Source organism: Heterodontus francisci, chromosome 30 (genome assembly GCF_036365525.1).
Source record: "Heterodontus francisci isolate sHetFra1 chromosome 30, sHetFra1.hap1, whole genome shotgun sequence".
Taxonomy (NCBI): domain Eukaryota; kingdom Metazoa; phylum Chordata; class Chondrichthyes; order Heterodontiformes; family Heterodontidae; genus Heterodontus; species Heterodontus francisci.
In genome coordinates, this window is record NC_090400.1 from 27,975,829 (window position 1) to 27,991,880 (window position 16,052).

At 44.0% G+C, this 16,052-nt stretch overlaps 1 protein-coding gene across 2 annotated transcripts in view; it reads left to right on the forward strand.

Moving 5' to 3' along the window:
- Nucleotides 1–15,516, forward strand: part of LOC137346642 (syntaxin-1A-like) — a 320,432-nt gene extending 304,916 nt beyond the window's left edge. The window contains exons 8-10 of one of the 2 annotated variants that reach the window (XM_068010271.1): nucleotides 2,205–2,342; nucleotides 5,410–5,520; nucleotides 15,127–15,516. In XM_068010271.1, the coding sequence (XP_067866372.1) occupies nucleotides 2,205–2,342; nucleotides 5,410–5,520; nucleotides 15,127–15,204 (327 nt within the window). In that variant the 3' untranslated portion in view covers nucleotides 15,205–15,516. Of the gene's footprint in view, nucleotides 1–2,204; nucleotides 2,343–5,409; nucleotides 5,692–15,126 lie in introns of those variants that run through there. The other variant, XM_068010270.1, reaches the window with a different exon arrangement.
- Nucleotides 15,517–16,052: the final 536 nt, after the last annotated feature.

Genomic DNA, 16,052 nt, shown 5'->3' on the forward strand with positions numbered 1-16,052 from the left:
TCCACTTTTTGCTTAATCCTGAATCTGACTCCTCACTCCTTTCCTCCCTTGATGTTTTTACAGCATTTAGCTAAGTATTTCTCCTTCTTTGTGCACAAACTTGATTGAGGATAGGATTTCTCCCCAATAAAGGAAGCTGACCTTCATCCAAAGCATCTGTCTACACCTAGCCTTGAGCCAAAATCTAGGAGTTGCCTTGACAAAGGCTTCACAAGAGCAATTGTGCTGCAACCTGCTGGGATGTGATACACAAGCATTGGATCTGATCAATAATGAAAGCCTGATCTAACACAGTTTTAAATCATATCAGTTTATCAGATTAAAAGGGGACAAATGTTAAGTGATACGACCGAGGTGGGAGTAATGCATTGTCAATTCAGTCCCATTGCTCCACAAGTCATAGTATATTATTAAAGTTTTCCCACCGACTGGAAATTAGCCAATTTAAACACTTTATTAACCCTCCAGAATAAAACAGACCAAGCCAGGTCTCTTTAAATGACAACAAATTAACTATTTATTACATAACTAAATCTTAAACAATATTGAGATAAACCTATGTCTAAAGACCTTATAGCTTCTTATTTATCCTAATCTTCAGGCACATACACATACATCCAAAAAACCAATGGTTAACCGGTTTCAATAAAATTAGAGCTGTTTCTTTGAAATAAATAAATAACTGGGTTGTAAGTCTTTGTGGGTTATAAAAGAACAAAGAACAAAGAAAATTACAGCACAGGAACAGGCCCTTCGGCCCTCCAAGCCTGCGCCGATCCAGATCCTCTATCTAAACATGTCACCTATTTTCTAAGGGTCTCTATCTCTTTTCTTCATGTTCCCGGTTCAGTGAGATGTTCCAGAGCCGAACAGTCAGATGCCACTCGAAGTCTCCAGGCAAAGTTGACGAACAGTCTTTCATGGATAGGCATTCAAAGCACTTCGTTTGCAGCAGGCGACACACAGTTCTTTCAACAAGGAGTATAGCGAAGGGTCACTGACCCGAAACGTTAACTCTGCTTCTCTTTCCACAGATGCTGCCAGACCTGCTGAGTGAATCCAGCATTTCTTGTTTTTGTTTCAGATTTCCAGCATCCGCAGTATTTTGCTTTTATTTGAGTATAGCGACTGGTCTACTTGGATTTTTAAATCGGCAGTCTATCAGTAGAAACTTGACTGAGAATCCCAGAACTCCCAGAAACACAAAAAGGCAACGGAAAATCACTCCTGAGGCAAAGACTTCTTAGAGATTGGAAGTAAAAAGGAATTTGCTACCTCCAACAATACAAAGATTTCCTTTTCAGGGTTTTTGTTACCTCCTTAGGCAATCCACAGCATTTAGATAATGTATATTTTTCTACTAAGAGAGAGAGATGCTTCCTTCAGTGAGCACGCTTCGCTGTTCTCCAGATCAAACCGGTTCTAGCCAGTCTTTACACACAGGCAACTGATACAGTACATCAGGTGGCATTCTGTCTCCTTTTGTTGCCTAGGAAACAGGCTTGCTGCTGGCACACTGTGTCCAGAGAATCTAAAAGCTTCTCTCTCTGCCTTCAAGGTACACAACCCCCCTTAGTTTTAAAACAGAGGAGGAAAAAAACTACAGTTCCATGACATAAGCTACAGTTCATGATTGGTTTGGTTTGGTAGTGAAGTTGGATTTTCTGTTGTAGGCCCAGGAGCATCAATCTGTTGGTGAATTACTGGCTTGAAATATATTTAAGTTTAGCTTAACTTGTTCTTGGGATGGGGATGTTGCCGACTATGCTGCATTTATTGTCCATCCCTAGCTACCCTGTGAAGGTGTAGACTGTAGAGCGCCAGTGTTATTGGCATCCTGTTGATCATGAAGCAGCAATGTTCTGTTGACCATGGAGCACCAGGCACGGATTCACAGGATGATCGCTGTGAGGTGGCTTTACGTGAAGGCGTTTCCATCTGCGACATTATTTTTAAAAACGGTGTCTGTAGCAATGCTTTCACATCTCAGAACCACTTTGACAAAGGGCCCGGATCAGGGGACTCACTTGTTGTCTCATCAGTTAATGGACTATGACGTGGGGTGTGTCTCTCTCAACTTCTGAATACTTGTTGAGCATTGGTAGTGCCGATGTGGAGACGGTCTTCACATGAAGTAGAGGTGCAGTAATGCTGAAGGTCTTGACAGGGCGATCAGCTGATTCTTCATCTGCTTTTTCCCATAGATCATAATGGACTCGAACATTACGAAGCAGGCACTGAATGAGATTGAGACACGACACCATGAGATCATCAAACTGGAGAACTGTATCCGTGAGCTGCACGATATGTTCATGGACATGGCAATGCTGGTGGAAAGCCAGGTAAGAGAAGGAATGAACAGAAAGTTCTCATCCTGAACCTGTACCACAAATACTAGCTAAGGACTAAATGGAGAATAGACCCAGCTTGGTCAGTAATATCAGATAGAATTTAAATCCTTTATGTCTCCATGATGATGCTGATTCTAGCTGCCACAACATACTGATCAGATGAATTGTGTATGTGTCTTTGTGGGTGTGTATAAGTTAGAAATATCACTTCACTTTACATTGTGCTTGTGAAACTATCAGGCAACAATGAGTGTCATTGTTAATGTTAAAGGGTAATGTTACACTCAGGGTAGTTGCTATGTGTAATCCATCAACTGTGTGTCCATTGTAGACTGACCCGAGTATGAAGCTGTGTGTTCTTACTTTTTAGTTTTCAGTCTTCATCCCTGAATCATCCTTCCAGTTTTCTCCACTTACCACTTTTCCTCTCCCAAGTGGTGCTGAGTCCAATCGCACTGCCTTTACCAACACCCTAACGTAAGCACAGATTGAGGACAGAACTTCAGATCTTCTTGAGCTGTATGACTCAGTAACACACTAGAAAGGACGTTTACCTCACTGCTCCATGAAAGGCACTGTCCTCTTAGTGTCAGGTTTCAGGTGGGCCCTACCCAGGAAACAACAGTTCCACAAGTCCAGGCAGAGAAATTAACTGGAAATGATATCATGTGCCCCAGCCGCACCCCCCCCCCCCCCCCAACCCACCCCTCTCCACCCTCCAGTCAATGGGTAGCCCATGCTTCCTCCACAAGTGGTGCTGTAATCTCCCTGTCCATTAAAATTAGTACAACGGAAAGATGTACAATTTCCTCCTGCTAAATATGAGTGTTGCCACTGGAGATTAGGCCTGAGCACAGTGACATCACCCCCACTCCCTATGTGAGACTCTGGGCTTCTATTTGTGAAAAATCTCCAATTATGTTGACATTCATTTCAAGGGGCCTGGGAGCAAGATATTCACTTTGGGGTGGGGGAAATACCTGCCCTATTCAGCACTCACTCTCACTTGATAAGGTAGAGTTGATACTGGCAGAGTTAGCAAATTTCAGGATTGTCCAGAGTCCAGGTGATAAGCAGGTTGAATGATGGTCTGACACAGTAACGATAGAACCTGTTCACAATGATGTGTTAGCTCCATTATCATTCCCCAGCATTGGGACAAATCACCAGTAGGTGTATAGGAACAGGAGCAGGCCATTCAGTCTCCCGAACCTATTCCACAAAATGGCACCTCTGACAGGGCAGTGCTCCCTCAGTACTGCACTGGAGTGACAGCATATCTATACATTCAAGTCTCTGGAGTGGGGCTTCTGGCTCAGCCAAGTGTCTTACCAGTTGCTAAGGGGAGGATAGCTGCTTCACATATGAAATTTTCCTGCCTTCCCCTTCCTCGTCACTATCAAAGATGACCCCGCCTCCATGATAGTAATGAGCGCCCATCTGACCACTTACTAAGATCTCCCACTCCAATCACTCACCATCACCCCTGCACTCCCTCCAACACTGTGCAAGAGCTGGAAGAAGGGTTTCTGCTATGCGGGCCAAAAACACAGGGGATTATGGAAAAATAAAACAAAATAGACTAAAGTGAGTACATGGAGAGGAAGGAATAGAATTGTAATAGAGCTCACTGTAGTGCTGATTCACAGTGTCACTGGGAGACTCTGCCTGTGAGCCTGTTCTGCCTATGCTGGTAACAGCCTATGTTTTCTCCTGCTGCTCATACCCTGGACTGGATGGTGGAGTCCTGCAGGTAATGGCATCTCTCTGTAGCATGCAGTAACTGTGTAATTTGCATGATGGCATGTACGACAAACTACTTGCATGATCTCAGGTATTTTTGTTAATGCAGAAACATATCACTAACCCTACTGAGCATGCAGTCTTGTGGAACTGCAGGATTATTCACATGGTTCCTCCCATTGCCCAAGGCCTGGTGAATACCAGCAACCAGAGCTGCTGGGTAGAGCTGCCGCTCACTACTAGCTACATCCCATGGGTGGGTCCCAGCACAGTGCTGGGCCCAGGATACAGAGGCAGTCTCAATGCAGCTGCTTATTCTCAAACTGTGAGTGGGTAAGAATTCCTCTGGTCACTGCATAAATGAGGAATAGCCAGCATATGAAAGGGCAGATTTTCCTGCTCCCTCCTCCTCCATGCTAACACTGGACAGGAGCAGCACATGTAAAAGTGCTGTAATTTCCTGACCCTTGGCAGTGCCAGGTGCTGGAAGGGACAGATCACTCAGGCCCTGCAGCAACATGTTGGGTCCTTTTGGCTGCAGACAGAGACCAGTAATCAGAAGGTCTCAGTTAGACCTAAACATCCTGGGGTGGATGTAGGTGGTTTGTGGGGGGAGGTGGCTCAAACATTTTTTTTAAATGTTACCTCCCATCTTTGGCCTTCCCATCATTGGGGATTTGGGGCAGCTGGGAGAAAAATAACAATGGGAATATTCCCTCCCATGTCAGTGGCATGGGTTGTTTTGGGCCGTCACCCGATGAAGACTCAATGAAACAGGCCTTTTCCCTGAACTTTGCAGCTGCTGAAATGGACCTTCCCTTAGGGGCGAGCCAAGAAAAATCTACAGATACATATCATGTCCAGAGGAATTCTTATCCAATTTAAAAGTTCTGAACAGCAGCAATAGAGTCTAGAAACCCTCCGTTTAAATAAATGAAATCATTACTTGTTAAGATTCAAAACTAAATCCATATCTTTAGTAACTTCAACTCTCCTCGTGGGAGTGATGGAATGATCTGATAAGCGAATCCTAGAGAATGTGAAGGGTTCACTGTGCCATGGCGGGGCATGGCTTTTTGCACTGTGTTTCCCCCCACGTTGAGTTTCCATTCAGCTAGGTAGAAGGATGAGCTCCATACAACAGGGCAGGAGTTACTGCGGGGCTAAGCGTGAAGCCGCCTGGAGGCATCACCCGGGCTTAGGGACTGCTACAAGGTGTGGGCAGATGAGCAGGTCAAAGGGGTGATTCTTGCGTTGTGTGTCCTCGGAGTGTCTGGGCTCTTCGTGGATGTGAACCCTTTTCCTTTTGTTTCAGGGTGATGTGGTCAACAGCATCGAGCGGAATGTCACCGATGCAGCGGATTATGTCGGTCAGGCAAAGAACAACACAAAAAAAGCAGTTAATTTTCAGGGTACAAGCAGACGGGTAAGTGGCCACAGAGAATGGCACCCAGAGAAGATCTGTTATTTTCATGTTTCTCTGCTCTTTTCCTCAATGCCCAGGGAGAGATGATAGACAGGATCGAGTACAACGTTGAGCACTCAGTTGACTACGTAGAGAGGGCAGTATCCGACACAAAAAAGGCGGTTAAGTACCAGAGTAAAGCGCGACGGGTGAGTAATGCTCCAGCATGTGGCATGGGTGACTCCATTTGTGAATTGTGCTTCCCCAATCCCTTCACAGGAGACCACAGAAAAAACTGTTTCTCGAGCCTTGTTTTCACATGGTTCACCTGAGGACTGTATTGGGCACCAGTCATCCTGTGGACTATATTAGTTGCTAGTCAGTGTTGCTGTCTGGTTGGGCTCACTGTCAGTGGTATATGTCGCAGAGATATTGTTCAGTTCTGTGACACGTGTTAAAGAATGTCAGTTGAGAATAGTCTGAGAGGGAAGACAAACCCTGCGGACGTGGAAACGTGGCTGAGAAACATTCACTTTGCTGACATTGCATTCTGTGGTTCTTCCATTCCTTTTTCCTGTCCTTGAAACCATTTTCTGATCAGCTTTTAGATTGCTAGTCCTTTCATTCACACTTTCTACCACATCAGAGCAGCCAATTGTAAGGTGGCATCGTAGCAGAAAGCACCAGCTCTATTTACAGTGTTGGTTGGTGGCATATTAGGGGCAGAGCTTCTGCATGTGGTGACTTGACCATTCAGTTAAATAGTAGGGAACTGAAAAAGTATTGAACTTTACCATCTCCCTTATCCTGAGACTGTACTAATGTTCACCCATTATCCATCCCAGTATCTGACTCAATAGGCGGTGGCTTAGTGGTATTATCATTGGACTAGTAACTCAGAGACCCAGGGTATTTCTCTGGAAACATGGGTTCGAATCCCACCACAGCAGAAGGTGGAATTTGAATTTAATTAATAAAAAATCTGGAAATAAAAACTAGTTTAATGATGGCCATGAAACCATTGTCGATTGTTGTAAAAACCCATCTGGTTCACTAATGTCCTTTGGGAAGGAAATCTGCTGTCCTTACCTGGTCTGGCCTACATGTGACTCCAGACCCACAGCAATGTGGTTAACTCTTACAAGCCCTCTGAAATGGCCCAGCAAGCCACTCAGTTGTACCTAACCGCTACGAAGTCAATAAAAAGGAATGAAACCGGACGGACCACCCGGCATCGACCGAGGCACCAGAAACGACAACGGCAAACCCAGCCCTGTCGACCCTGCAAAGTCCTCCTTATTAACATCTGGGGGCTTGTGCCAAAGTTGGGAGAGCTGTCCCATGGACTAGTCAAGCAACAGCCTGACATAGTCATACTCACGGAATCATATCTTATAGACAATGTCCCAGACATGGCCATCACCATCCCCGGGTATGTGATCCCACCGGCAAGACAGACCCACCAGGGATGGTGGCACAGTGGTCTACAGTAGGGAGGGAGTTGCCCTGGGAGTCCTCAACATCGACGCCGGACCCCATGAAGTCTCATGGCATCAGGTCAAACATGGGCAAGGTAACCTCCTACTGATTACCACCTACCGCCCTCCCTCAGCTGAGGACTCAGTACTCCACCATGTTGAACACCACTTGGAGGAAGCACTGAGGGTGGCAAGGGCACAAAATGTACTCTGGGTGGGGGACTTCAATGTCCATCACCAAGAGTGGCTCAGTAGCACCACTACTGACTGAGCTGGCCGAGTCCTAAAGGACATAGCTGCTAGACTGGGTCTGCGGCAGGTGGTGGGGGAACCAACACGAGGGAAAAACATACTTGACCTCGTCCTCACCAATCTGCCTGCTGCAGATGCTTCTGTCCATGACAGTATTGGTAGGAGTGACCACCGCACAGTCCTTGTGGAGACTAAGTCCCGCCTTCACACTGAGGATACCGTCCGTCGTGTTGTGTGGCACTATCACCGTGCTAAATGGGATAGATTTCGAACAGATCTAGCACTACAAAACTGGGCATCCATGAGGCGCTGTGGGTCATCAGCAGCAGCAGAATTGTACTCAACCACAATCTGAAACCTCATGGCCCGGCATATCCACCACTTTACCATTACCATCAAGCCAGGAGACCAACCCTGGTTCAATGAAGAGTGCAGGAGGGCATGCCAGGAGCAGCACCAGGCATACCTCAAAATGAGGTGCCAACCTGATGAAGCTATAACACAAGACTATTTGCGTGCCAAACTGCGTAAGCAGCATGCGATAGACAGAGCTAAGCGATCCCATAACCAATGGATCAGATCTAAGCTCTGCAGTCCTGCCACATCCAGTCATGAATGGTGGTGGACAATTAAACAACTAACTGGAGGAGGTGGCTCCACAAATATCCCCAACCTCAATGATGGGGGAGCCCAGCACATCAGTGCGAAAGATAAGGCTGAAGCATTTGCAACAATCTTCAGCCAGAAGTGCCGAGTTGATGATCCATCTCGGCCTCCTCCTGAAGTCCCCAGCATCACAGATGCCAGACTTCAGCCAATTCGATTCACTCCGCGTGATATCAAGAAACGACTGAAGGCACTGGATACTGCAAAAGCTATGGGCCCTGACAATATTCCGGCAATAGTACTGAAGACCTGTGCTCCAGAACTTGCTGTGCCCCTAGCCAACCTGTTCCAATACAGCTACAACACTGGCATCTACCCTGCAATGTGGAAAATTTCCCAGGTATGTCCTGTACACAAAAAGCAGGACAAGTCCAACCCGGCCAATTACCGCAATATCAGCCTTCTCTCAATCATCAGTAAAGTGATGGAAGGTGTCATCCACTGTGCATCAAGCGGCATTTGCTTAGCAATAACCTGCTCAGTGACGCTCAGTTTGGGTTCCGCCAGGGCCACTCAGCTCCTGACCTCATTACAGCCTTGGTTCAAACATGGACAAAAGAGCTGAACTCAAGAGGTGAGGTGAGAGTGACTGCCCTTGACATCAAGGCAGCATTTGACTGAGTATGGCATCAAGGAGCCCTAGCAAAACTGAGGTCAATGGGAATCAGGGGGAAAACCCTCCACTGGCTGGAGTCATACCTAGCGCAAAAGGAAGATGGTTGTGGTTGTTGGAGGTCAATCATCTGAGCTTCAGGACATGTCCTGGGCCCAACCATCTTCAGCTGCTTCATCAATGACCTTCCTTCAATCATAAGGTCAGAAGTGGGGATGTTCGCTGATGATTGCACAATGTTCAGCACCATTCGTGACTCCTCAGATACTGAAGCAGCCCGTGTAGAAATGCAGCAAGACCTGGACAATATCCAGGCTTGGGCTGATAAGTGGCAAGTAACATTCGCGCCACGCAAGTGCCAGGCAATGACCATCTCCAACAAGAGAGAATCTAACCATCTCCCCATGACATTCAACAGCATTACCATCACTGAATCCCCCACTATCAACATCCTAGGGGCTACCATTGACCAGAAACTGAACTGGAGTAGCCATATAAATACTGTGGCTACAAGAGCAGGTCAGAGGCTAGGAATCCTGAGGCGCATAACTCACCTCCTGACTCCGCAAAGCCTGTCCACCATCTACAAGGCACAAGTCAGGAGTGTGATGGAATACTCTCCACTTGCCTGGATGGGTGCAGCTCCAACAACACTCAAGAAGCTCGACACCATCCAGGACAAAGCAGCCCATTGATTGGCACCCCATCTACAAACATTCACTCCCTCCACCACCGACGCACAGTGGCAGCAGTGTGTACCATCTACAAGATGCACTGCAGCAAAGCACCAAGGCTCCTTAGACAGCACCTTCCAAACCCGCAACCTCTACCAACTAGAAGGACAAGGGCAGCAAATACATGGGAACACCACCACCTGCAAGTTCCCCTCCAAGTCACACACCATCCTGACTTGGAACTATATCGCTGTTCCTTCACTGTCGCTGGGTCAAAATCCTGGAACTCCCTTCCTAACAGCACTGTGGGTGTACCTACCCCACATGGACTGCAGCGGTTCAAGAAGGCAGCTCACCACCACCTTCTCAAGGGCAATTAGGGATGGGCAATAAATGCTGACCTGGACAGCGTCGCCCACATCCCATGAATGAGTAAATAAAATAAAAATGAACATGCTTCCTTAATGCAATATATTCTGGCCTAATTTATTCAACATTTGAATATAATCTGTCCAATGAAGTGGATCTCTGATTCTGACTGATGTAATCTGACCTGATCTTTGGCAGTACAGTTTGTCCCATTGTTATGTATCCTATTTTAATGCTTTCCAAAGCCTCTGATCTCTCCTTACATAATCTAATCTAGTCACAATATAATGTATCAGAATGCAATGAATCCTTGTCAAATCAATATCAGTGCAGTGTTTTATAAATAAACCTCACCTCATATCACTCATCCTGTTATATTATATCCCATTGCAATCATTCCTAATGAAATCTCTCCGGTACAATCTGTCTAATTAGTCTATTTGGATATAATGTGTCCCAGCACTACACAGCGGCTAAAGTACATTCTGTTTCTCCTCTCTATTTTCTTGCGCATTGTAAGCATCAAGCACTCCAAGCAGATACCACATAGCCTGATACAAGGTCTTTGCTCTACTGTAACCACCTACTGTAACCAGCTGCCTTCACTTCAGTTTCGGATGAACATCCCTTTTGCGTTAGTGTGATTTTTTTTTCTAGTTCCTGCACAAGCCATCCTAAGAGAGATTGTCATTTTAGTGCAACTGTGCCAGATTATGTGCAATTTACTGCCATGGACCAAGACTGACTTCATTTTTTCTAAGATCTTGCAGCCAGCAGATAAAGGAACCTTCATTTGCCAGTTTAGGCTGAAGCATTCAGTACAGTTGAATCTTTTCTCATAAAATTTGCCTGTTGCCATCTATCAAATCAATATATACCCATACACTCTGCTATGATGCTGTTAGGTTGGCTTGGAATTATCTAGATGCAATCAAGCCAAAGATTTCAATTGGCAAAGTCTACTTCAGGACTGTCCTGACATGATATGTCTTTGTACAATCCACCCATTTAACACCCTTTCATTCATTCCAATATATTACATACCAATATATTGATCATAGTTTAATCCATTCTGATACAGCCTATATTTAGTGCAGTTAAATCTATTCCAATGCAAAGCATCCCATGATATATGCACTTTCTGATATCAAAATAAAATCCAATGGCATGGATGGGAAATAGACTTATGAGCCTTGTGAATTTTAGCCGCCAAAATCGGGCGGATTTGAGCTGTGTGAGATATTATAATAAAAAATAAAGCGAATTTTGACCCCAGCCTGCCTGCTTTTGGTTTTAATGGAGGTGAGATGGGGAGCCGGCAACCAACCCAAATGCAGGAGACGGATTGGCAATTTAATTATTATAACGAGGTTGCTTGCCTCGGATTTCACCACCATTTTAAATTCAACCTTGGCTGGAGGAGTTTGCCAGGCCTTGGGACACCCAGCAGCTAAAGGGAGGTGAGGGCTGCTGGATTGAGGAAGTAAGTGACTTTCCACTTACCTCTGGATCCAGATTATCAGCTTCCATCAACCCCCTGTGATCGGACACACTCCCAATAACCCTTCCGATCCCCTCCACAAGGCCTCCAATTCACACCCTAAGTCTTATGATCTCCTCCATGAGGCCTCCATTCTCCCCTGACCTCAGCCTACCCAGTCGATGGACAGCCAGACTCTCAATCTCGCTGACTGTGGTCAGTAAACAGAGATGAGAAAATGTTAATCAGGTCCTGCCATTAAATTAATTTGCATAATCACAAACTTAATATCTTCAATGAACCAGCACAATCGTGGAGTATAATAGAAGGTAATCATTTCATTAAAAAGTATTCCTTGATGTATTTAAGAGGTGTTTAAGAGAAACCTAGTGTAGTTTGTTGATACAGCTGAAAATTTGTTTATTACCAAAAATAAGCATTTTTAATAAGTGTCCAGTCCTCTATCTGTGAGTAACTGGGTTTAAAAATCACCAAAACTGACTTTTAAACAACTATCCTGAACCATTTAATAGTTTCATTGGTGTGAATTTCTTAGTACATTGTATGTTTTTTGATATGAAAAAAAACTTTAAAATATTTGCCTATGTGCCTAAGAAATGTGCAATTTGAAGAGCCTTCCTTAAGCAGCGTAGTTGTCAGAATCTTGCAATTTCAATCTGGGGGGTGGTCTGGTCAGTTTTGTGGGCAGAGCCTGATTCAGGCAAATCAAATCTTGAATCTCAGTATAAAAGATCGTGAAAAGTCCAAATGTAAATGATTTAGGGCATAACTCACTGGTGTTTAAATTTATTTCCTGCTGGTTCAACTGATTCTGCCTGAATTGTGCTAATATTACTGTCATAAACGAGCAGAAATTTGACCCTCTAATCTTTACTAATGACCCAGAAGACCATGGTAGGATCCAGTGAGCATAGTTACCATCTTAGCCTTGCTTGTGAAGATGTAACACAAAATATTAGAATTTAAAACTGGAAGCGCTCGGGCTGAACTCATGTCATGGAATAACATGTTTTATGAAATTCCTTAAGGCAAAGTTTAATGAAGATGTTAACCTTATTTGGTTACAACATTTTTTTAAATAACAAACAGACTTTTGATACTGATGTATTAACGTTACAAATATCAGCACAGTTTCAAATGACTCATGTTTATTTGCAAAACATCATAAATGAGGGCAATGGAGAAGTATTTAAGGAAGTATTTCTGAGGCTTAAATTGAAATTTACTCTAATAAAAACTGATTTACAGTCGGTATGTAAAGATAAGTAGTAAGGATAAGAAAACTTTTAAAATATGTAAAGAATCTAGTAGATGGAAGCTTATGATAAAACATCATTGCAAACAAAATTAGGTAAAAAATAATTGGAGAAGTGAAGAGGAACACTGAATGTATGCTGAGAACAGTGAAAGTAACAATAAAGGGTTCTACAAAGGCATACTCATTAAACAATGGCTGCAAGTGTATCGGTCCACCTAAAATGATGGTGGAAACCTGGATTCTGCAATTAAACAGCTACGACAAATCCATTTATATTCATGGAGATGACCAAGAATTGCTGGAGTCTGATAACAGGTTTCCGGGGACAGCAATGAAGGAGCTAAGCAATATGTCAATAATGATGGATGTGGTTATTAAAAAGGTTGAATACACTTAGGTAAAGTTACTGCACCTGACAACTTGAACACATGGGTTTTAATGGTAATAGGGAATGAAGTTTCAACTGTCACTTATGAGGGATTCAAGAAGGTTAGTAAGTGGTTTACAAAGTTTTATTATTTAAAGAAGGAAATCTATAGCCAGCAATTTAATGTCCGTCATAGGACAAGTCTTTAAAAACCATTTTGAAGATGCAATGGGTTAACACTTGGAAAAGCATTAACATGTAAAAGGAGACTCAGAATCCTGGCAAAGTAGGTCATGTTTCACTTACCCGCTGGAGTTTTTCAGACATTGTTTCCCTGTCCACCAGGAAGGTGGAGTCGTCATTATAAAGTTGAATTTCCACAAAGCTTTTGATGAGATTTCAACTAGCAATTGATGGCTAAAATAAGGAGTTCTGGAATGGGGTAAACATGCTTAGCTTCAGTTAAAGAAGGCAGAAGACTCAGAGTTACATTAGCAGAGAATCTGAGTACAAATGTAAATAGGTTACACTTACTGTATATGGATTTGGTCAGATTTCATAGGGAGCTCAAGACATTTGATCAGTTCCTCTGAAGGCTACAAACTAACTCCAGAATATTCAGTGACAGTACAGGAGCTGTTGTGTCCTTTGGTCACTCAAATTACTGTGTGAATTACTATTCTTCAATAACCTAGATTTCCCATTGCATTCCCTCCTCTCCCCACCCCGATTTTGTAGTAATCTGGTGATGTGTGTGGCAGGGTGAGAAATAGAGCACAGATCTATATATAATGCTGATTCTCACCCACTTTATTTCTGTCAGGTACATGTAAACAAGGCAGTAATAATATGGTAACATCCCATTTGTCATTATTATGAGTCTTAATTATAGCATATGAAACTGATGATCTGGGATGCTGGGTACTACCCTGAAGGGAAATTAATTTTGCAGGAACAAATGTGCCTGGTTGCTGCTGTTGCCTAAACATTACTGTATTTTTTTTTTTGCTATTGCTGCTTATTTTGCCACTTGCTGTTTGGTTGTCATTTACCTCCCTATGAACTGGACCCCCACCCCACCACCCCCTTTTTCTTTTAAGGCAACAAACATTGGGTTTTTGTATTTTCCATTAGGGATTCCACTCCAACTTTGCTTCTTGCAACAGGAAGAGGAGCATTTGAGGGTAGTAAAGATGATGAGTCCAGTTCTGTGGGCAAATGGCATTCAGCTGCTGATACCCACCACCAGGGTACCCAGGCAGAGGTGATCCTACCTGCATTTGAGTGAAGAGAAATGCCTGAGGAAGGCTCGCTTTTCAAAGAAACTGTCAGAGTGATGCCATGGTGCAAGCGGGTCTGCAGCCCACTTCCACCAAATCCACGACTCTGTGACTGTTATGGTCACCACCACCTCTGACTTCCATGCTAATGTCAATTCAACCTTCCACTGTGCACATCTGTAACAGCCAAACAGTTGTGCACAGATGCATCAAGCAAGTCACAATGCATTGTCCTCCAGTCCTAGCAATTTTGTTATTTTGCCATTGACAACTGGTGCCAAGTAACACTAATTTTATTCAGTTGCAGATTTTCCGAGGCCCAGTGTTTGCTGCTTGAACTCAGTTAAACATTGCTTCCCCTACATGCTGTCTGAGTGTAAAGCTGATGTGTGCCAGAGAGAGTCTCTTGGCCCTGGTCTGACAACAGCTAAGTCCTGAGATGGACCTCGTGTAAGGCTGCAATTCTTATGCTGCATCGGCAACCTGACCCTACCCTCCTCAACGCCACGGAGATTGCTGTGGCGAGGGCACGCATGTGCTGCTACCCTGGTAGCACCATCACCTTTCTGTTGTCTGGCCATTTCACTGGTACTGGGCAATGATCTGTGGGAAAGCTGACCCAAAGGTTACATGGAAAACAGAGAAGTTCTGAGTGATGCTTGTTTGCAACTGGTCAGCAAGTATGTACAAACTGAAAGAGGCAGCTTTTTCCAATCTGGAACTCGAGGCCTCTATAGTATGGAAGAAGCGAAAGCTGCCTTAAGACCTCTGTAGGGCGGTCTCTACTGGAGCTGTTCCTGAAGCTGCTATGTGTTCCATGATGGACTACAGTGCCCTAATGTGCTGTTCACAGTCAGATATAGTCCTGATCAAAGGGTACCCACTAAATATGTTACTGACAGACTAACTAACTAAACCTCTCTGTAGTATTACATTGCCAAGTTATCCATTAGACATCCTCTAACCCAATGCTATAGAAACATGGGGTGGGAGATGTTGAGGGCCATGTCATACTTTTGGGATGTATTATTCCACAGCGTGTGAGGAACGGTCAGTGTTCAGCTGGGACTCAACGTTACACTCTGAATGTGTTGTTTGCTGCTGCAGTTTTCTTGTGTCGTATTTTTGCATGCTGAGCTTCATCTGGTTGTTTTCTTCCCTTCCCACAGAAAATGATCTTTATAGGAATTTGCATTGCAATAGTACTGTTGGTTATCATCATTGTTCTGGCTGTGTATCTCAGTTAATGCTCCAAAACACCATGAACCTACAGAATCATCCTGATTGAAACTAAAGCTGGGCTTTTGTTCCATCATCACTATACAGCACTCGCATGGAAAGGAGAGACCACAGCCTGTCATAACTGGGCATTTCCATTTTGTTTTGTCAAACACTTATCATTTCCCAGGAGGTGCTTTTCGTGGCCACCAAGACCATTGCTCAGATTTCAGTCCTACCCTCCAGTCTGGACTTTGTTTTGGCTTCACTGTAAACTGAAGAACAACATCAGGATTCATGCCACAGTCTCTTCTCTATTGTTTATTGGTTTACCTTCAATACCACCATCTCATTTGACAGATATTATCAGAATGAACCTCGCCTTAACAGACCATGATTTCACCAATTTATTCGGCGACTCTGAATCCAGCTGAAGTTCTGCTGTAATCCAGTTTTTATAATTCCTAAATCCATCTCTTCCTCTCTGTCTCTCTCCTTCCCCTCCCCTCTCTCCTCTCCTGTCTCTCCTTCCCTTCTTACTCTCTCTACCTTTCTCCCTCCCACTTCTCTCTCTCAAAATTATCCTGTTAAAATTGACAAGGGTAAGTTTTACTGGAACTGGCTTGACCTCCGACCTCTTGTAAACACTATGCTGAGATTGCTGGTGAATTAGCTGACATGTTAAGTGTCCAACACACATTGGACATAAAACACTGAATGTCTCCCTCTTTGCTGAAAATATAATTGTTAAATGTCTTCCATAGAAAAAAAGCTTTTGGATAATCACACACTCATCCATAGATCCACACTGCTCCAGACAGATCCAAGCGCACACTAATATAGATCCACATGAACATAACCCTCCTGATTAACTAGT